The 22042-nt window shown below is 43.0% G+C and overlaps 1 protein-coding gene across 4 annotated transcripts in view; it reads left to right on the top strand.

The window, feature by feature from the left end:
* CCDC60 (coiled-coil domain containing 60) overlaps positions 1 to 21704 on the top strand; it is a 203228-nt gene extending 181524 nt beyond the window's left edge. For 3 of the 4 annotated variants that reach the window (XM_058425439.1, XM_058425441.1, XM_032168545.2), the window contains 6 exons: positions 1060 to 1131; positions 3869 to 3931; positions 4623 to 4748; positions 9963 to 10094; positions 12198 to 12387; positions 21252 to 21704. In XM_058425439.1, coding sequence (XP_058281422.1) covers positions 1060 to 1131; positions 3869 to 3931; positions 4623 to 4748; positions 9963 to 10094; positions 12198 to 12387; positions 21252 to 21353 — 685 coding nt within the window. In that variant the 3' untranslated portion in view covers positions 21354 to 21704. The remainder of the gene's footprint in view (positions 1 to 1059; positions 1132 to 3868; positions 3932 to 4622; positions 4749 to 9962; positions 10095 to 12197; positions 12388 to 21251) is intronic. The other variant, XM_058425440.1, reaches the window with a different exon arrangement.
* Positions 21705 to 22042: the final 338 nt, after the last annotated feature.

Raw genomic sequence — 22042 nt, 5'->3', positions numbered from 1 at the left:
ACATAGTAGGAGCACAGTAGGTATAGCTACATAATAATGCTATTAAACAGAGAAAAATAAAAGCTGATACATTTTGAATCAGAACAGATGAGGATTCGAAACAAAGGGATAGAAATGAGGAAAACTTTTGAAGAAAATGACCACCTATACAAAATATTATTGTTCAAATGTGAAAAGCACAACATACCATTAAATTTAGTTTGAAGGAAATTTATCCTCTCTTTGTTGATAGTCCTATAAAATATAACCTTATATTAAAGGTTAAAGGCTACCCAAATAACCTTGCTTTTAATATTTTTAAAGGAGTTGATAAGTTGTTAAGATTAGCATGGATGGCACTGAATATCATAAAGGAAAAACACAATTTATTTTTTATTTTTATTTATTTATTTAGAGAGGGAGTCTCACTCTGTTACCCAGGCTGGAGTGCAGTGGTGTGATTTCAGCTCACTGCAACCTCCGCCTCCCTGGTTCAAGCGATTCTCCTACCTCAGCCTCCCGAGTAGCTAGGATTACAGGCCTGCACCACCACACTCGGCTAATTTTTGTATTTTTAGTAGAGACGGGGTTTCGCAATGTTGGCCAAACTGTTCTGGATCTCCTGACCTCAAGTGATCCACTCGCCTTGGCCTCCCAAAATGCTGGGATCACAGGTGTGAACCACGACGCCTGGCCAGTAGCTGTATTTTTTTAACAAGCACTTCAGGTGGGCATTATTTCACAGTATTTTGCTGTATGGCAGGGAATTTTAGGAGAGAGAGAGAGAGAGTGTGTGTGTGTGTGTGTGTGTGTGTGTGTGTGTGTGTGTGTGTGTGTGTACCTGTGTGTGTGATCTAAATGCAGCTTCTGGGGCCCCCCTCCAGGCCCAATGTATTCAAGTCCCAGGAAATGTGGCCGAGGAATCTGTATTCTTAGCAAACTCCCCAGGTGAGTGCTGTGCTCAATAGAGTCTGAAGATTCTTGCTCTAGAGAGAGAATTCCCCCTCCTCCCACACGTAGTTACTGCACAAAATCTTCATGAATTCAGCGCCTTGTTAAAGGACTCATTTTGCCTTACAGCATCTTGTCAGTGCTGAAACAAAACAAGAGTAATTCTGCCTATAATGAAATGCAGACCACCCGCAAATCAAGGTAGGAAAGCCTGGAGCGAGCCTGCAGCAGGTGCCTCCGAACGCAGCCCACACTTACAGGGGCCACTGCAGGGACACCGCTCCTCCCCAGACCATGGAAAGTGGGACAGGAAAGAGGGAACTTTTTCCTTCTTATGACCTAACTAGAAACCAGCCCCTTTACTGCAGGGCCAGGGGTGAGAATTCAGGTATTTCTCCCCAACAATTATATACCATCAAGTTAAAATCTTCTAGTCATGGAGAAGTGAGGTAAGGAGGACATGGCACGAGACTATGTCTCTTTCTCTCTACTTGGGTAATTTATAACGGAGGAGGTGGTGATCTTACCCCAATTTATTTGTTCATTTAGAGAATATTCTTTTTTTTTTGGGATGGAGTCTCATTCTGTCACCCAGGCTGGAGTGTGGTGTGATCTCGGCTGACTGCAACCTCCACTTCCTGGGTTCAAGTGATTCTCCTGCCTCAGCCTCCCAGGCAGCTGGGATTACAGGCACGCACAACCATGCCCTGCTAATTTTTGTATTTTTAGTAGAGACAGGGTTTCACCATGTTGGCCAGGCTGGTCTCGAACTCCTGACCTCAAGTGATCCGCCTCCCTCAGCCTTCTAAAGTGCTGGAATTACAGGCATGAGCCCAGCCCATTTAGAGAACATTCTTAGATTCCCCATCTGTGCCAGTAACTGTGCTAGGTTTGGGGGATTCAGCAGCAAATGAAACAAACACAAACACAGCCTGCCCTCATGGATCTCTGTGTCTAGGCTGGGGTTATAACCTTTTATGTGCCATAGACTCCTTGGAAGTCTGAGAAAACCTATGGACTCCTTTAAGAAAAATGTTTTTAAATGCATACTATACATTACAAAAGATCACTAAGAAATTTATAGTAATCTAGATTGCAATATTACAATCAAATTTGGAATATGGTAATCTATGAATGTCTTTCACAATGCATTATATAACAAGACTTAACTCCTGTAATTTTGGATTAGAGTTGAGTATAAATGATTTTTCAAATTATCTCTCAATTGTAACGTGATAGGCAAATACCTGCAATTTCCGTTTTGGTTGAAAGTTAGTTCAACTAAAGATGCAACTTTTTTCCCATCTGCATTCATGGACCCCTTGAATTCTACCCATGCTTAAGAATTGCTGATCTAATGGGAGAGTCAAGCATTTCTCAGATAATCCTACAGCTAGCCGTAACATCATGACTGTGAACTGTTCTGAAAAAGAAGTAGGGGTGTTGGGTGCTAACCAACACGGAGTCTGATGTTTAAGCTGAGAACTTAAGGACAAAGGAGAATTGACTAGGCTATGAGGTGGAAAAGGTGGGAATGCTGTTCCAAGCAGGGGGAATAGTGTGTGCAAAGGTCCTGGGGGAGGAGGAAGCTTAGGCTCAGGGGCACCAAGCAAAGACCAGTGCAGCTGAAACTCAAAGAGGGCCAGGCGGGGGGCACAGAGTGAGACAGGCAGAAGGGTTTTTTGTTGCTTATTTCTGTCTCTTGCTTATCACTCCCTAATAACACCACTTTCTTTACCTCCCACCTCCTCCCTGAATCACTGTCAAAGCTCTTGAAGAGAAGAGAGCCATCCACAGAAGGAAGGTCAGGGCCACCATGCTCCCCCAAAGGATTCATCTGCAGGGATTAGGGCAGCTGGTTGGAATCCAAAATCAAGGCTTTCTGGATATTGTTAATGGGGGTCTGCTTCTTACCCAAGTAGGATGAGGATTTGCCTACTAGGCCTAAGACCTCCAGGTCTAGTCCTGTGAGCTTCTGGGGAAACCAGCAAAGGCCAGGACCTTTTCTATGGGGAGGGGTCTGGAAAATGGCCAGGCCTGCCTGCCTAAAGAAGTTCCAAATGCCACAGGGCTAGAAGCAAAGGGTTACCCACACATCATATTAAAAAGGAAAACAGTCTTACCACCCCCTCCCTCAGAGCCACAGATAAAGTGGTCAGACAGTTTTCCAAGCATTTGGAAGAAAGAAGGGGAAACAGGGTCAGAGAGAAGGTGTTAGACAATGGTGCTGAAAGCCCAAGTCCCTAAATAAGGATCCTGGAGAAAGGCATGAGGGGGGTGGTAGGCAGGGGTAGGGGCTCTTCATCCCCCTCTAGGAAGCTTACCCAGGCAGAGTCACAGGAGGGGGTATCCATACGAGGATTCAATCATCCACACCTAGAAATGGTTGGATGGCATGATGAGTTGATGGGTCACAGATGAGGAAACCGACCATCCAGAAGGGAGCTGCTTGCTCACAGACTGACAAGGGGTAAAATGGATGTTGGGCTTCACTAAATCTGCACCTGGTCCAGTGTTAAGTGTTGGGCATGGAGAGAAGTGTGGAAAGGTCCTAAGATAATTCACCCTCCAGACAAAGAGAACAGTTTTACACAAATGAAACTGAGATCCAGAAAAGACGTAATCTCGACAATATGCAGAGGCGGAGGGTCAAAGTCAGACAGGAGAGTTCAGATATACAGGACTTGCTGTGGACCATAAGGCAGGGTAGGATTTAAGTAGGTAGAAAAGAAACAAAGAGGACCCTCCAGGAAGGGATATGGCAGGAGGAAAGGTCAAGAGGTGGGAAGAAATTCATAGAGTTCTGTGACTGGTGCTTGATTACAGCCACGTCCCCTGCCTGAATCCTGGAAGCTAGCAGGTGCCATGGAGGACTGAGGGCACTCTTTTCTTGAAAAGCAGACTCTGAGCAACTTGAAACCATCCTTTTGTGTTTCAGTGAGAGATCCAGCAGTACAAGTGCAGAAAGCCACATCCAACCAGTCCAGAAGAAGTCTAAAAAGTAAGCCAGGAGGGCAATGGAAGGAGCCACGCAAGAGGGAATGTCGTAACCACACCCTCTATCTTCCCGGGGGTGTAGAAATGACCCAATGCAGACTAGACTCCCTAAAGCCATAGATGATGCTGAAGGACAAGGGATCCCCCAGGTTTAGGGACTCATAGTCAAGCAGCTGAGCAGCAATGCAGACAATGGCAAGAAACTCCTCCGCTGTGCCAGGCACCATGAAAAGCATCCTGTCTTCATTACCTTGCTTGTTCCTCAAAACCGATCCTATGAGGCAGGAGCACTATCCCATCTTACAAAGGAGCAGGCTGAAACCTGGCCACGTGAAACGTCTTGCCTGAGGCCACACAGATAAGAAGTGGTGAAGCTGGACTTTGAGCCTGAATCTCTGAGCTCCAAATTCCATCTCCCATCCTTAACATTTGCTGGGCTCCAGTGACCAGTTGTCCCACTGTGGGCTCATTTAATTGGGTCTGAACGACCATCCTGATGCTATTGGGAAGATCTGTCCTTTCTACATCCAGGGAGATTCTTAGGGAGGCTCCAGGTGAGGGCAGAGAACCCAGGTGGCTACAGGGAGTCCCCCATGCAGAGCACCTTGGGGCCAAGGGGGGCCAGAGTGGGACCCAGGTTACTAGGGGACATCCCTGGGCTCCATCCCCCAAGCCCTTCTTATCTGTGTCCACAGCCGCACTAATTGTGACATCAACATCCGCTACAAGAGTGGGGTGTGTAACACCATGAGGGCCAAGTTTTACAGCATAGCCCAGGAGGCTGGCTTCTGCCTGCAGGACAAGATGGAAATCCTCATGAAGTAAGGGCACATATCTATCCATTCATTCAAACAGCATTCACTGGGTACCTATTATATGCCTGCCAGGTGCCAGGTGCTGGGGCTATATCACAAACAAGAAGAATTTGTTCTCTGTCCTCAGGGAGCTCACAGTCTCCTGGAAAATATGGGCAGAAACAAAATAACTGCATCCATAAATATATAGGTACAAATTCTAATCATTGTCCTACAGTAAGAGAACAGGGTGCTATGAGACAGAGAGATAGAGAGCATAGGTACCTAATCTAGATTGGGAAATCTGGGAAGACCTCTCTGAGTAGGTGACTTTTAGGTGAGTCCTGAAGGATGAGGAAGAGCCAGCAGTGTGATGAGAAGGTGGAAGGACATTCCAGGTAGAAGGAAAAGTGTGATAGTTTACTGAGAATGATGATTTCCAGTTTCATCCATGTCCCTACAAAGGACATGAACTCATCATTTTTTATGGCTGCATAGTATTCCATGGTGTATATGTCATTCTCAGTAAACTATCGCAAGGACAAAAAACCAAACACCACATGTTCTCACTCATAGGTGGGAATTGAGCAATGAGAACACATGGACACAGGAAGGGAGTGTACTCCAGGGACTGTTGTGGGGTTGGGGGGAGGGGAGGGATAGCATTAGGAGATATACCTAATGCTAAATGACGAGTTAATGGGTGCAGCACACCAACATGGCACATGTATACATATGTAGCAAACCTGCACATTGTGCACATGTACCCTAAAACTTAAAGTATAATAATAATAAAATAAAAAAGAAGAAAATAAAAATGGCTAAAAAATTCTAAAAAAAAAAAAAAAAAAAAGAAGAAGAAGAAGGAAAAGTGCATGCAAAATCCCAAGTCTAAAATGGACATGGAGAATTTGAAGAGGATGGACAAGGGGTAGATGAGGGCTGCATCACGCAAGCCACAAATGCCAGAGTTATGATGTGGGATTTGATTTTAAGAGCACCAGAAAGCCACTGAAAGTTTTTCTTCCCTGTTCTGATAACCCAATAACTTCCGCCCTTTCTAGCCTACTCCTTGACTCCAGAGACCATCCATCCTGACGAATGCATCTATACAACAAAGTTTGCATTATGGCCCGTTGCACTCTCATTCTCACAGCACTGATGGGCTGAATGCTCTGGGGCTAGGGTTTGGAGAAGACTAATCCTTGCCCTTTCCTTCTGGGAGTTAACAGTCCAGTAGGGAAGAAGGAAAAGTAAACAGGAAATTAGCACACAGGGGTCTGGAGGTTGTGGGAGGAAACAGCCTGAACACAAAAGGGATGCCCCACCTGGCCCAGGACAGCCCTTAGAAAGATCTCCTTGGAGGAAACAGCAGTTTCTTTTCTTTTTTTTTGTTTCTTTTTTTTTTTTTTTTTGTGAGACAGGGTTTTTCTCTGTTACCCAGGCTGGAGTTCAGTGGCATGATCGTACCTTACTGCAGCCTTGAGTGCTAAGTTTTTTGGTTTTTGGTTTTTAGGGCTTTTTTACAGGTAGGGTCTTGCTATATTGCCCAGGCTGGTGTCAAACTCCTGGCCTCGAGCAGTTCTCTCACCTTGGCCTCCCAAAAGGCCAATGGGTTTGCAAGCATGAGCCACCACACACAGCTGGAAACAATATTTTCAGTTTAATAAACATAGATGATATTTCCAGGGCACTTACTATGTACCAGTCATGGATGTAAGAGCTTTGTATTTATGTATCATTTAATGCTCACAACAATCCTATGAGATAGGTGCTATCATTAGACTTATTTTGTAGATGATAAAAGTGAGCTCACAGACGCCTCTTGTCAAAGGTTCTCCAATGGCTAAGTAGTAAAGCTAGAATTGAAACCCAAAGAGTCATGCTGAACAAACTTGGAAAATATATTTCAGGATGTCACCCATGAAAACTTATTCAACCTTGCTAGAGAAGCCAATAGTCAAATTCAGGAAATACAGACAACTCCTGCAAGATTCTACACAAGAAGATCATCCCCAAGACACATAATCATCAGATTTTCCAAGGTCAAAATGAAGAATGTTAAAGGCAGCTAGAGAGAAAAGGCAATCACCAAAAAAGGGATCCCCATATGGCTAACAGCAGACCTCTCAGCTGAAACCCTATAAGCCAGAAGAGATTGGGGGGCTATATTCAACATTCTTAGAGAAAAAAATCTTCAACCAAGAATTTCATATCCAGACAAACTAAGCTTCCTACGTGAAAGAGAAATAAGATCCTTTTCAGATAAGCAAATGTTGAGGGACTTAATCACCACCAAATGTGCCTTCCAAGAAATCTTGGAAGGAGCACTAAATGTAGAAAGGAAAGACTGCTATCAGCTAATACAAATACACACAAAAATACCTAGGGAAGTGAAAGATCTCTACAATGAGAATTACAAAATACTGCTCAAAGAAATCAAAGACACAAACAAATGGAAAAACATCCCATGCTCATGAGTAGGAAGAATCAATATCACTAAAATGGCTATACTGCCCAAAGCAATTTATAGATTCAATTATATTCCTATCAAACTACCAAAAAGACATTCTTCACAGAACCAGAAAAAATTATTTTAAAAATTATATGGAACCAAAAAAGAGCCTGAATAACCAAGGCAATCTTAAGCAAAAAGAACAAAACTGGAGGAATCACGTCACCTGACCTCAAACTATACTACAAGGTGACAGTGACCAAAACAGCATGACACTGGTACAAAAACAGGCACATAGACTGATAGAACAGAACAGAGAGCCCAGAGTAAGGCTGCACATCTATGGCCATCTGATCTTTGACAAAGGTGACAAAAACAAGCAATGGGGGAAAGACTCTCTATTCAATAAATGGTGCCGGGATAACTGGCTAGCCATATGCAGAAGATTGAAGCTGGACCCCTCCCTTACACCATACATAAAAATCAACTCAAGATGGATTAAAGACTTAAATGTAAAACCCAAAACTATAAAATCCCTGGAAAAAACTTAGGCAATGCCATCCTGGACCTAGGAATGGCAAAGATTTTATGACAAAGACACCAAAAGCAATTGCAACAAAAGCAAAAATTGACAAATGGGATCTAATTGAACTTAAGAGCTTCCGCCCAGCAAAAGCTATCAACCAAGTAAACTGACACCCCACAGAATGGGAGAAAATATTTGCAAACTACACATCTGACAAAGGTCTAATATCCAGCATCTATAAGGAACTTAAAGAAATTTACAAGAGAAAAACAACCCATTGAAAAGTGGGCAAAGGACATGAACAGACACTTTCTTAAAAGAAGGCATACATGTGGCCGAGAAGCATATTTTAAAAAGCTCAACATCACTGATTGTTAGAGAAATGCAAATCAAAACCACAATGAGATACCATCTCACACCAGTCAGAATGACTATTATTAAAAAGTCAAAAAATAACAGATGCTGGCAAGGTCACGGAGAAAAAGGAATCCTTATACACTGTTGGTGGGAGTGTAAATTAGTTCAACCATTGTGGAAAGCAGTATGGCTATTCCTTAAAGAGCTAAAAGCAGAACTACCATTTAATCCAGCAATCCCATTACTGGGTATATACTACCCAAAGGAATACAAATCATTCTACCATAAAGACACATGCATGTGAATGTTCACTGCAGCACTATTCACAATGGCAAGGACACAGAATCAATCTAAATGCCCATCAATGACAGACTGGATAAAAATTTGTGGTACATATACACCACGGAATATTATGCAGCCATAAAAAAGAATGAGATCATGTATTTTTTGGGAACGTAGATGGAGCTGAAGGCTATGATCCTAGCAAACTAACACAGGAACAGAAAACCAAATACCACATGTTCTCACTTATAAGTGGGAGCTAAATGATAAGAATTTATTAACACAAAGAAGGAAACAACAGACACTGGAGTCTACTTTGAGGGGGGATGGTGGGAGGATGGGGAGGAGCAGAAAAAATAACTATTGGGTACAGAGCTTAATACCTGGGTGATGTAGTAATAGGTACAACAAACCCCCGTGACACATGTTTATCTATGTAACAAATCTTCACATGTAGCCCCAAATCTAAAACAATTTTTTAAAAAGTCATGCTGGAAAAGTAGGGTGGAAGGGAGTTTCAAGGAAAAGCAACAGCTAGGTCCCAGAAGTCAGAGGGGCACTGAGAGCCAGGGAACTGCCAGTAGTCAGGTGTGGCTGGGGCATACGGTGTCTGCAAGGTGATCAGAGAGCTAGACAAGCCAGATTATAAAAGGCTGTGATAGCCCAGCTGTGGAGGTAGAGCTTTATCTCAGAGACTTTGTTTTTCTTTCTTTTTTTTGAGACGGAGTCTCGCTCTGTCGCCCAGGCTGGATGCAGTGGCGCGATCTCGGCTCACTGCAAGCTCCGCCTCCCAGGTTCACACCATTCTCCTGCCTCAGTCTCCCGAGTAGCTGGGACTACAGTCACCCGCCACCACACCCGGCTAATTTTTTTTGTATTTTTTTAGTAGAGACGGGGTTTCACCGTGTTAGCCAGGATGGTCTCGATCTCCTGACCTCAGCCTCCCAAAGTGCTGGGATTACAGGCATGAGCCACCACACCTGGCATCTCAGAGACTTTGATCATGACCAAAAGGATAAAATTCTGGAAGAGAAGGGATGGAAAGGATGAGGATGAAGCTGGAAAATGTGGGGGCTGAATAATTTAGAGTCTTGGAGAAGAATTTATTCTGAGTAAACTGAAAAGCCATTGAAAGCTGTATGCAGTGGGGTGACATGGTGATATTTATAATATAAAGTCTCATTGGAGAGACAGAACATAGGCACAAGATGATAAAGGGAGTGGGGAAGAGAGGAACCAGCACGAGTTAACACCTACTGTGTGTCTGGCATGAATCTCAACAGTTTACACACATTATATCGTTTAATCCTCACCTCTGGCAAATAGGAATCATTATTATTCCCCATCTTAGAGACTGAAAAGCTATGTAAATACAATCAGAAGTAGGAAGAGAATGAAAGCTAATAAAAAGTGACTAGATTTAACTGTGCTTAAACAGTGCTTCAGGACCTTGGAGAGAGCTGTATCCTCTTGTGGCAAAAGCCAGAACCTAAGTTAAAGACTAGCTGACAGGGTTAAAAAAAGCCTCATGAATGTTTAAGTCAGATTTCAAAGGGCAGCTAAGATGGTTACAGGAGGAGGGGATCTTATTCTTCTCTCTCTTTCTCATACAACCTTGTAGGCGCCAAGAAGACAGAGGTATCCAGAAGTTCCGTGCTTTTGTCCTTGTCTCAAATTTTCAAAAGGACATAGCAAAAATGAGACATCACATATCTGTAGTAAAAGGAGATGCAGAAGAAACTGTAGACCACTGGTAAATACACTAAGAACCACATAAGATGGTCCCTGGAAGAGGACAGGGTGTTGTTATTACAAGATCACTATTGATTCCACTGTCCTTCAAAGCATAAACAGGCATTACTCCAAAAGTGTCACTGGCCACCAATAGGATCCCCCACCCCCCAGACACACTAAATCCAGAGCACAATCAGGCCCAAAACTCCTGGTTTCTGAAATCACAGATAATCCAGCCCATTGTTTTCTCCATATTTACCTGCTGTTTGATTCAGACTTGCAAATAAGGACAACCTTGCCAGGCCCTGTGGGACAGGCAGATGAGGCATATCAACCTGAAAATTTCTACAGATTCTGAGGTCTATGGGGTGATCACTGCATCCCCCCAAGTAACATAATCCCTAAAAAATGCAAAATCAGGCAGTCATATCCTAGAAACACTGTGCCACAGCATAAGGGTGATGATAAGTAACAACAAAAAAAGCAACATGAATTGAGTGATTACTGGATGGCAGTCACTACATAAGCAATTTTCATAAATTGTCTATTTTATCCCCCCCAACAAAATAATACATATTAACCCCCATTTCACAAACAAGGAAACAGAGACTCAGAGGGGTAAATTCACTTGTCCAAGGTCACACCATCAGTTAACTGGTGAATTTAAGATTCAAACTCCTGTCTAACCTCAGTCTGTATGCTCATTTGCAATACAGAATTGGAATCTACTGAACTGTGGTGTCCTGAACCCCATCCTAGCAGGGTGAATACATTAATATTTAAGAGTAAGATGAGAAAGTAAAAAATGTACCCAGAATCCCTTCCATGAGTTTTATAATGTGAAACAGGAACTTACGAGCAGGTTCCTGGAGTCTTTGCAGAGTTGTTGGAACTTCTACACCTCCTCACATCCCAGAACATCACTTTCTCACAAGCAATGTCTGGCCCTGAAGATACTTGAGTCTTCTAAGAGGGACCCTCTTATGAAAGGGAGTAAAGTGTCTTCTGCAAACCCTCTTCCCTCTGTGGGAGGGAAGTTGGGAGGAGGAGGAAGGGTGTTATGATCTAACTCACATAAAGGTATTACAGAAGGAAATTAATGCTGGTCCTCCCACAGTGAGATTCAGCCCACAAATCTAATGGTGGAATTTTTGTCATTATTATGGGGGAAGTAATTGCCCTCCATAGTAATGTTAAAATCAAGTCAAACAAACCACAGCCTAGTAAGGATGATGCTGAGTTGTAGTTGTTCATGCATCCAATTACTCATTCAGTCTTTCAAATGATAGTTATTGAGCACCTACTATGAGTTAGGCAGTATTCTAGCAGTCTGAATACTGAATAACTCAGACAAGTTTCCTCTTCTCCTCAACGAGACTTTATTCTAAACAAGGAGGCAGGAATCAATATAATAAATATATATCCTAGAATATAAAGCAGTATGAGAAGCCCAAAACATAAAATGGATGATCAACTTCATCTTCAAAATTTTCCACAATGGGCACATATATAGCAAGGGGTGAGGGAGGTTTTAAGAGATCTACCAGCCTTAAGACCTGATCACATCTGAACCATCTCCTTAGGTTAGACCTAAGGTAGATGAGACCAAGTAGGTTCTTCAAGGATGGATTCCAAAACTACTCTCACATTCACATAACACTGAAATACACAAAACTTTGACCCAACCTTGCTCATTAATCAAAGAGATAGAAAATACACACACACCATCTTGTGTGTGAGAGCATCCTGCATCCTAGTAGACATCCCACAGATGTGTGTACATCCACTCCGACCTGATTAACCCTCAGAAGTTTCAGATCCCAAAGTCCATTTCTTTCTTCTAACATTTCACATTGTCTGATAGAAAAATTACAAATACATCCCTTGAAATCGTACCTTTGTTTTATTTTTTAATGAAATGCAAGTCATTCTCCATCTTTTCCTATACCTAAAAGTAAAGAAGTGCCTGATCTGTGGGTCACAGAGGAAAGGTCCCTAGATAAAGAATCCTGCTGCCCTGGAGACATCACAGAGAGCAGAAAGAGAAAGTGCAGGTGGATGGCCAGAGGTGCTCAGATCTTCCAGCAGCTGCCTAACTTGCCCTCTCCTTTTGGAATTGAAGGTACTTTGATCTGTTGTCCAAACTGCCAGAGGATCTAAAGAACTTCCGCCCCGCCAAAAAGATCCTGGTGAAACTGCAGAAGTTTGGAGAAAACCTGGACTTGCGGATTCGACCCCATGTCCTCCTGAAGGTGCTGCGGGATCTGAGGATTTGGGAACTGTGCTCCCCTGACATCGCTGTGGCTATTGAGGTAAACACCACCTCCTTCCCCTCCACAGTGTTTCAGGTGTCCTCATTCAATCACCTCTCAACATTCAGGCACTGTTTAAGTGCTGGGGACACAAAGGCCCCTCATTTATGGAGCTCATATTCTAATAGTAGAGGGATTGTCCCATTACCTGGTTACCCAACTCCAATTGCAAGGGACATTATATTCTATATAAATGGTACCCCCTGGAAACTCAGAGGCTTTGGGGTGGCATAAAAAATGGGCAGTAATAAGGAGTCCTTTATCTTGCTACTAAAAGTGTAGTCCATGGATCAGCAGCATGGACCTCACCTGGGTGCTTGTTAGAAATGCAGAATTGCAGGTTTCAAGTCAATCTGCCAACTCCAAGTTTACATTTTAATGGGATTCCGGGTGTCTATGCACGATATAGTTTGAGGAGCCCCGTATGTAAGTTAGAAGGGATCTACCTTAACTCAGGCAACTGGAAAGGTGAATTTAAGACGGCACCATGAAGAGAAAGGGAAAGAGCAGATGAAGAAGAGAAGACAGTGTGTGCAAAGATCCCAAAGCAGCACATGACTTGTTGGAAGAACTCACTGGCAGTCAGTGAGTGTGAAAGGAAGCAGGCAAGGAGTGCATAGTTCCCAGGGGATTGGAGAGGTCAATCTGTGCAGACCTTTGAAGGTCAAGATAAAAATTTAGGAGCCACTAAACAGTTTTCCATAGTCATTCACCACCATCACCAGAAGAAGTTCCTGGTGCTTTGTCAAAATGCATCAGCAATACAAGGACTCCACAGTAAGGTGTTAGCAGAGGTTAATGAAGTCACTTCTTTAATTTTATCAGATGGCATATGTGCATTTTAACAGGGCCTTCAATGCCTCCCTCCTGGTAAAGAAGTGACTCAAAAGGTCAAATTCCCAGGCCTTGACAGGCTATGGAGCGTTTGACATTTTCATACCAGGCAGGCCCTTCCACAGAATCACCTGGGTGTGTTAATGAGGGCAAGGTTAGGGGTGGAAGGAGGGGGATGACCTTGTAGACAAATTCAAATGCCAAGACTCTACTCCCCCTGACCTGTGAGGCTCCTTCAGGAAAGATTCTAGCAGGTTAGGCCAAAATTAACTCTAGGGCACTTCCACCTTCTACTTACCAGTTATGGGGTCCAACTTCCACTTGAAGTTATGGAGGACTTGGAAAAGCTAGTCCCTGCATGGGTAAGAAGAGGGAGTACTAGGGGCTCCTCTTTTATTTGAGGTGAGTTCTCAGCCCTGACTAATAAAATTTAGCAAGCTCTTTTCCTAGTGAGAACATCACAGAACTTATTATTATTATTATAATACTGTAAGTTCTGGGATACATGTGTATAACATGAAGGTTTGTTACATAGGTATACATGTGTCATGGTGGTTTTCTGCACTCATCAACCTGTCATCTACATTAGGTATTTCTCCTAATGCTATCCCTCCCCTAGCCCCCCATCCCCTGACAAGCCTCAGCTTGTGATGTTCCCCTTCCTGTGTCCATATGTTCTCATTGTTCAACTCCCACTTATGAGTGAGAACATGTGTTTGGTTTTCTGTTCCTGTGTTAATTTGCTGAGAATGATGATTTCCAACTTCATCTATGTCCTTGCAAAGGATATGAACTCATCCTTTTTTTATGGCTGCATAGCATTCCATGGTGTATATGTGCAACATTTTCTTTATCCAGTGTATAACTGATGGGCATTTGGGTTGGTTCCACGTCTTTGCTATTGTGAATAGTGATGCAGTAAACATATGTGTACATGTGTCTTTATAGTAGAAAAATTTATAATCCTTTGGTTATTCGTCCAGTAATGGGATTGCTGGATCAAATGGTATTTCTGGTTCTAGATCCTTGAGGAATCACCACACTGTCTTGCACAATGGTTGAACTAATTTACACTCCCATCAACAGTGTAAAAACATTCCTATTTCTCCACATCCTCTCCAGCATTTGTTTCCTGACTTTTTAATGATCGCCATTCTAACTGGCATGAGATGGTATCTCATTGTGGTTTTGATTTGCAATTCTCTAATGACCAGTGAGGATGAGCTTTTTTTCATTTGTTTGTTGGCTGCATAAATGTCTTCTTTTGAGAAGTGTCTATTCATATCCTTCATCTACTTTTTGATGGGGTTGTTTATTTTTTTCTTGTAAATTTGTTTAAGTTCCTTGTAGATTCTAGATATTATCCCTTTGTCAGATGGGTAGATTGCAAAAATTTTCTCCCATTCTGTAGGTTGCCTGTTCACTATGATGGTAGTTTCTTTTGCTATGCAGAAGCTCTTTAGTTTAATCAGATCCCACTTGTCTATTTTGGCTTTTGCTGCCATTACTTTTTGTGTTTTAGTCATGAAGTCTTTGCCCATGCCTATATCCTGAATGGTACTGCCTAGGTTTTCTTCTAGGGATTTTATGGTTTTAGGTCTAGCATTTAAGTCTTTAATACATCTTGAATTAATTTTTGTATAAGGTGTAAGGAAGGGATCCAGTTTCAGCTTTCTACCTAAGACTAGCCAGTTTTCCCATCACCATTTATTAAACAGGGAATCTTTTCCCCATTGCTTGTTTTTGTCAGGTTTGTCAAAGATCAGATGGTTGTAGATGTGTGGTGTTATTTCTGAGGCCTCTGTTCTGTTCCATTGGTCTATAATTCTGTTTTGGTACCAGTAACATGCAGTTTTGATTACTGTAGCCTTGTAGTATAGTTTGAAGTCAGGTAGTGTGATGCCTCCAGCTTTGTTCTTTTTGCTTAGGATTGACTTGACAATGTGGGCTCTTTTTTGGTTCCATATGAATTTTAAAGTAGTTTTTTTTCCAATTTTGTGAAGAAAGTCATTGGTAGCTTGATGGGGATAGCATTGAATCGATAAATTACCTTGGGCAGTATGGCCATTTTCACGATATTGATTCTTCCTATCCATGAGCATGGAATGTTTTTCCATTTGTTTGTGTCCTCTTTTATTTCGTTGGGCAGTGGTTTGTAGTTCTCCTTGAAGAGGTCCTTCACATCCCTTGTAAGTTGGTTTCCTAGGTATTTTATTCTCTTTGTAGCAATTGTGAATGGGAGTTCACTCATGATTTGGCTCTCTGTCTGTTATTGGTGTATAGGAATGCTTGTGATTTTCCACATTGATTTTGTATCCCGAGACTTTGCTGAAATTGCTAATCAGCTTAAGGAGATTTTGGGCTGAGACAATGGGGTTTTCTAAATATACAATCATGTCATCTGCAAACAGGGACATTTTGACTTCCTCTTTTCCTAATTGAATACCCTTTCTTTCTTTCTCCTGCCTGATTGCCCTGGCCAGAACTTCCAACAGTATGTTGAATAGGAGTGGTGAGAGATGGCATCCCTGTCTTGTGACAGTTTTCAAAGGGAATGCTTCCCGTTTTTGCCCATTCAGTATGATATTGGCCGTGGGTTTGTCATAAATAGCTCTCATTATTTTGAGATATATTCCATCAATACATAGTTTATTGAGAGTTTTTAGCATGAAGGGCTGTTGAATTTTGTCAAAGGCCTTTTCTGCATCTATTGAGATAATCATGTGGTTTTTGTCAATGGTTCTGTTTATGTGATGGATTACATTTATTGATTTGCATATGTTGAACCAGCCTTGCATCCCAGGGATGAAGCCGACTTGATCGTGGTGGATAAGCTTTTGAATTTGCTGCTGGATTCAGTTTGCCAGTATTTTATTGAGGACTTTCACATTGATGTTCGCCAGGGATATTGGTCTAAAAATTCCCTTTTTTTGTTGTGTCTGTCAGGCTTTGGTATCAGGATGATGTTGGCCTCATAAAATGAGTTAGGGAGGATTCCCTCTTTTTCTATTGATTGGAATAGTTTCAGAAGGAATGGTACCAGCTCCTCTTTGTGCCTCTGGTAGAATTTGGCTGTGGATCCGTCTGGTCCTGGACTTTTTTTGGTTGGTAGGCTATCAATTACTGCCTCAATTTCAGAGCCTGTTATCAGTCTATTCAGATTCAATTTCTTCCTGGTTTAGTGTTGACAGGGTGTATGTGTCCAGGAATTTATCCATTTCTTCTAGATCTTCTAGTTTATTTGCATAGAGGTGTTTATAGTATTCTCTGATGGTAGTTTGTATTTCTGTGGGATCGGTGGTGATGTTCCCTTTATCATTTTTTATTGGGTCTATTTGATTCTTCTCTCTTTTCTTATTAGTCTTGCTAGCGGTCTATCAATTTTGTTGATCTTTTCAAAAAACCAGCTCCTGGATTCATTGATTTTTTGAAGATTTTTTTGTGTCTCTATCTCCTTCAGTTCTGCTCTAATCTTAGTTATTTCTTGTCTTCTGCTAGCTTTTGAATTTGTTTTCTCTTACTTCTCTAGTTCTTTTCATTGTGATGTTAGGGTGTTGATTTTAGATCTTTCCTGCTTTCTCTTGTGGGCATTTAGTGCTATAAATTTCCCTCTACATACTGCTTTAAATGTGTCCCAGAGATTCTGGTGCATTGTGTCTTTGTTTTCATTGGTTTCAAAGAACATCTTTATCTCTGCCTTCATTTCGTTATGTACCCAGTAGTCATTCAGGAGCAAGATGTTCAGTTTCCATGTAGTTGTGCAGTTTTGAGTGAGTTTCTTAATCCTGAGTTCTAATTTGATTGCACTGTGGTCTGAGAGACAGTTTGTTGTGATTTTTATTCTTTTACATTTTCTGAGGAGTGCTTTACTTCCAACTATGTGGTCAGTTTTGGAATAAGTGCGATGTGGTGCTAAGAAGAATGTCTATTCTGTTGATTTGGGGTGGAAAGTTCTGTAGATGTCTATTAGGTCTGCTTGGTGCAGAGCTGAGTTCCAGTCCCGGATATCCTTGTTAAACTTCTGTCTCCTTGATCTGTCTAATATTGACAGTGGGGTGTTAAAATCTCCCATTATTATTGTGTGGGAGTCTAAGTCTCTTTGTAGGTCTCCAAGACCTTGCTTTTTGAATCTGGGTGCTCCTGTATTCGGTGCATCTATATTTAAGATAGTTAGCTCTTCTTGTTGAATTGATCCCTTTACCATTATGTAATGGCCTTCTTTGTCTCTTTTGATCTTTGTTGATGTAAAGTCTGTTTTATCAGAGACTAGGATTGCAACCCCTCCTTTTTTTGCTTCCCATTTGCTTAATACATCTTCCTCCATCCCTTTATTTTGAGCCTTTGTGTGTCTCTGCATGTGAGATGGGTCTCCTGAATACAGCATAGTGATGGGTCTTGACTCTTTATCCAATTTGCCAGTCTGTGACTTTTAATTGGGGCATTTAGCCCATTTACATTTAAGGTTAATATTGCTATGTGTGAATTTGATCCTGTCATTATGATGTTAGCTGGTTATTTTGCCCGTTAGTTGATACAGTTTCTTCCTAGCATTGATGGTCTTTACAATTTAGCATGTTTTTGCAGTGGCTGGTACTGGTTGTTCCTTTTTATGTTTAGTGATTTCTTCAGGCACTGCTGTAAGGTAGGCCTGGTGGTGACAAAAATCTCTCAGCATTTGCTTGTCTGTAAAGGATTTTATTTCTCCTTCACTTATGAAGCTTAGTTTGGCTGGATATGAAATTCTGGGTTGAAAATCCTTTTCTTTAAGAATGTTGAATATTGGCCCCTACTCTCTTCTGGCTTGTAGAGTTTCTGCTGAGAGATCCACTGTTAGTCTGATGGGCTTCCCTTTGTGGGTAACCTGACCTTTCTGGCTGCCCTTAACATTTTTTCCTTCGTTTCAACCTTGGTAAATCTGACAATTCAGTGTCTTGGGGTTGCTCTTCTCGAGGAGTATCTTTGTGGTGTTCTCTGTATTTTGTGAATTTGAATGTTGGCCTGCCTTGCTAGGTTGGGGAAGTTCTCCTGGATAATATCCTGCAGAGTGTTTTCCAACTTGGTTCCATTCTCCCCATCACTTTCAGGTACACCAATCAAACATAGCTTTGGTCTTTTCACATAGTCCCATATTTCTTGGAGGCTTTGTTTGTTTATTTTTACTCTTGTTTCTCCAAACTTCTCTTCTCACTGCATTTCATTAATTTGATCTTCAACCACTGATACCCTTTCTTCCACTTGATTGAATCAGCTATTGAAGCTTGTGAATTCTTCACGTAGTTCTTCTGCCTTGGTTTTCAACTCCGTCAGGTCATTTAAGGTCTTCTCTTCACTGTTTATTCTAGTTCGCCATTCGTCTAATCTTTTTTTAAGGTTTTTAGCTTCCTTGCAATGGGTTCAAACATCCTCCTTTAGCTTGGAGAAGTTTGTTATTACCGACCTTCTGAAGCCTACTTCTGTCAGCTCGTCAAAGTCATTCTCCATCCAGCTTTGTTCCATTGCTGGCAAGAAGTTGCGATCCTTTGGAGGAGAAGAGGTGCTCCAGTTTTTAGAATTTTCAGCTTTTCTGCTCTGGTTTCTCCGAAATGCAGAAATCACCTGTCTTCTGCATCGATCATGCTGGGAGCTCCAGACTGGAGCTGTTCCTATTCAGCCATCTTGGAACAGACTCCTAAACTGGTTATTCTAGTTAGCAATTCCTCTAACCTTTTTTAAAGGTTCTTAGCTTCCTTGCATTGGGTTAGAACACGCTCCTTTAGCTCAGAGGAGTTTGTTATCACCCATCTTCTGAAGCCTACTTCTGTCAATTTGTCAAACTCATTCTCTGCCCAGTTTTGTTCCCTTGCTGGTGAGGAGTTGTGATCCTTTGGAGGAGAAGCAGCATTCTGGTTTTGGGAATTTTCAGCCTTTTTGTGCTGGTTTTTCCTCATCTTCATGGATTTATCTGCTTTTGGTCTCTGATGTTGGTGACCGTCAAATGGGTTTTTTGTGTGGATGTCCTTTTTGTTGATGTTGATGCTATTCCTTTCTGTTTGTTAGTTTTCCTTCTAACAGTCAGCCCCCTCTGCTGCAGGTCTGCTGGAGTTTGCTGGAGGTCCACTCCAGACCCTGTTTTCCTGGTATCACCAGTGGAGGCTGCAGAACAGCAAAGATTGCTGCCTGTTCCTTCCTCTGGAAGCTTCATCCCAGAGGGGCACCAGCCTGATGCCAGCCAGAGCTCTCCTGTATGAGATGTCTGTCGACCCCTGCTGGGAGGTGTCTCCCAGTCAGGAGACATGGGGGTCAGGGACCCACTTGAGGTGGTCTGTCCTTTAGCAGAGCTTGAGCGCTGTGCTGGGAGATCCACTGCTCTCTTCAGAGCCAGCAGGCAGGAACATTTAAGTCTGCTGAAGCTGCACCCACAACCACCCCTTCTCCCAGGTGCTCTGTCCCAGGGAGATGGGAGTTTTATCTATAAGCCCCTGACTGGGGCTGCTGCCTTTCTTTCAGAGATGCCCTGCCCAGAAAGGAGGAATCTAGAGAGGCAGTTCGGCTACAGTGGCTTTGCTGCGGGCTCTGCCCAGTTTGAACTTTCCGGTGGCTTTATTTACACCGTGAGGGGAAAACTGCCTACCCAAGCCTCTGTAATGGCGGACGTCCCTCCCCCCCACCAAATTCCAACATCCCAGGTTAACTTCAGACTGCTGTGCTGGTAGTGGGAATTTCAAGCCAGTGGATCTTAGTTTGCTGGGCTCCGTGGAAGTGGGGTCCAGTGAGCTAGACCACTTGGCTCCCTGGCTTCAGCCCCCTTTCCAGGGGAGTGGCAGTTCTCTCTCACTGGCATTCCAGGTGCCACTGGGGTATGAGAAAAAAACTCCTGCAGCTAGCTTGGTGTCTGCCCAAATGGCCACCCGGTTTTGTGCTTAAAACCCAGGGTCCTGGTTGTGTAGGCACCCGAGGGAATCTCCTGGTCTGCGGGTTGCAGAGACCATGGGAAAAGCGTAGTATCTGGGCCAGAATGCACTGCTCCTCATAGCACAGTCCCTCACGGCTTCCCTTGGCTAGGGGAGAGAATTATCTGACCCTTTGTGCTTCCTGGGTGAGGCAATGCCCCACCCTGCTTCAGCTTGCCCTCTGTGCTGCACCCACTGTCTAACCAGTCCCAATGAGATAAGCCAGGTACCTCAGCTGGAGATGCAGAAATCACCCACCTTCTGTGTTGATCTGGCTGGGAGCTGCAGACTGGAGCTGTTCCTATTCAGCCGTCTTGCTAGCCACCCAACATCACAGAATTTCTAATAACCTGGATGTGGGGGTCTACATGAAACTCTTAGGCCTTTTGTGTGTCTTAAACCCTTTCCAGGAAAGCAAGCCCATAGCTGTCATCAATTCTGAAAGGGATTTACAAACCAAAAATGTTTTTTTTGTTTTTTTTTTTTTTTTGAGTCTCACTCTGTCGCCCAGGCTGGAGTGCAGTGGTGCAATCTCGGCTCACTGCAAGCTCCGCCTCCCGGGTTCACGCCATTCTCCTGCCTCAGCCTCTCCGAGTAGCTGGGACTACAGGCGCCGCCACCACGCCCGGCTAATTTTTTGTATTTTTAGTAGAGACGGGGTTTCACCGTGGTCTTGATCTCCTGACCTCGTGATCCGCCCGCCTCGGCCTCCCAAAGTGCTGGGATTACAAGTGTGAGCCACCACGCCCAGCCAACAAACCAAAAATGTTTAAAGACAAATGATTGTTTGAAAAGATATTAAGGAGTAGAAAAGAAAGAAAAATGCAGATAGCTGGGACTTCCTGTCCTCCCCAAATTTCCTTGCATCAACAGCAACAAGAAGGGGCTTAACATTAGCCTGCTAAGCTAGGAAGCTGGAAAGGGGTCCTCTTCACCAAAGAACCACCCCAATCTGATGCTCCAAGATTATGAATGCCTGAATGGTATTCCTGGGGCCACCAGTCTCAATCACAAATCTTCCAGGATCTTGAGGGGAGGGAGAGAAGGTGGAGTCTACTTTTCAGACCAAATTCTGAGATTCCCACTATGTCTACCTCACAGTTTGTACGAGAACACATCATCCGTATGCCTCAAGAGGATTACATCAGCTGGCTGCAGAGTCGGATCAACATACCCATCGGGCCCTACAGTGCCCTGAGGTAGGCTGGGCCTGGGTTGACCAGCTGTCTCAGTGGAGGAGTGTTTGCCTATATCATGTTCCTGTATCCTGCCTGTGTTCCTGCCTCCTGACTACCCTCATGGATGCTCTTTATGGATGACCCTTTACAGTAGGGTCATCTGGAGACTGACTTCCAGCAACATTTTTAGAGGGGGATGGTCCCAGGTGGCCCTCCCCTCAATTCCACACCTCAGACCCAACCTACCAGTCTCTGTTCTTCAATGATCCAGCCTGACTCTACCTACTTCCTCTTCGGATTCCTTCACCCTATTTACCTTCCTCAAATACTGGAGAATAAAATTGAACTGAATGTTTGATGTCTGTCTGGGAAAGAGCTGGGGCCGTGGAATTCAGGTGTGGTATTTAGATCCTAATAACAACAGTTACCATTTATTGAGCTTCTGTTATGCAATAGATCCAGTGCTGAGTGCTTTACCTAGATAATATTATTTCAGTCTCATGATAACTTGGTTAAGTAGGAACTGAATTAACTTAATTTCACACTGATTAAACTACAGCATATTTCTCAATATTATATATATTGCTTTGGATGGATGATTGGGTGGGTGGGTGGGTGGGTGGATGGATGGGCAGATGGGTGGATGGGTGTGTGGGCAGATGTATGTATGTATGTATGTATGTGTGGATGGATGGATGGATGGATGGTTTGTAT

The sequence above is a fragment of the Hylobates moloch genome, unplaced genomic scaffold (assembly GCF_009828535.3).
Source record: "Hylobates moloch isolate HMO894 unplaced genomic scaffold, HMol_V3 SCAFFOLD_12, whole genome shotgun sequence".
Classification (NCBI taxonomy): domain Eukaryota; kingdom Metazoa; phylum Chordata; class Mammalia; order Primates; family Hylobatidae; genus Hylobates; species Hylobates moloch.
Note: the sequence above shows the minus strand (reverse complement) of the source record. Positions and strands in the feature narration are given on the sequence as shown.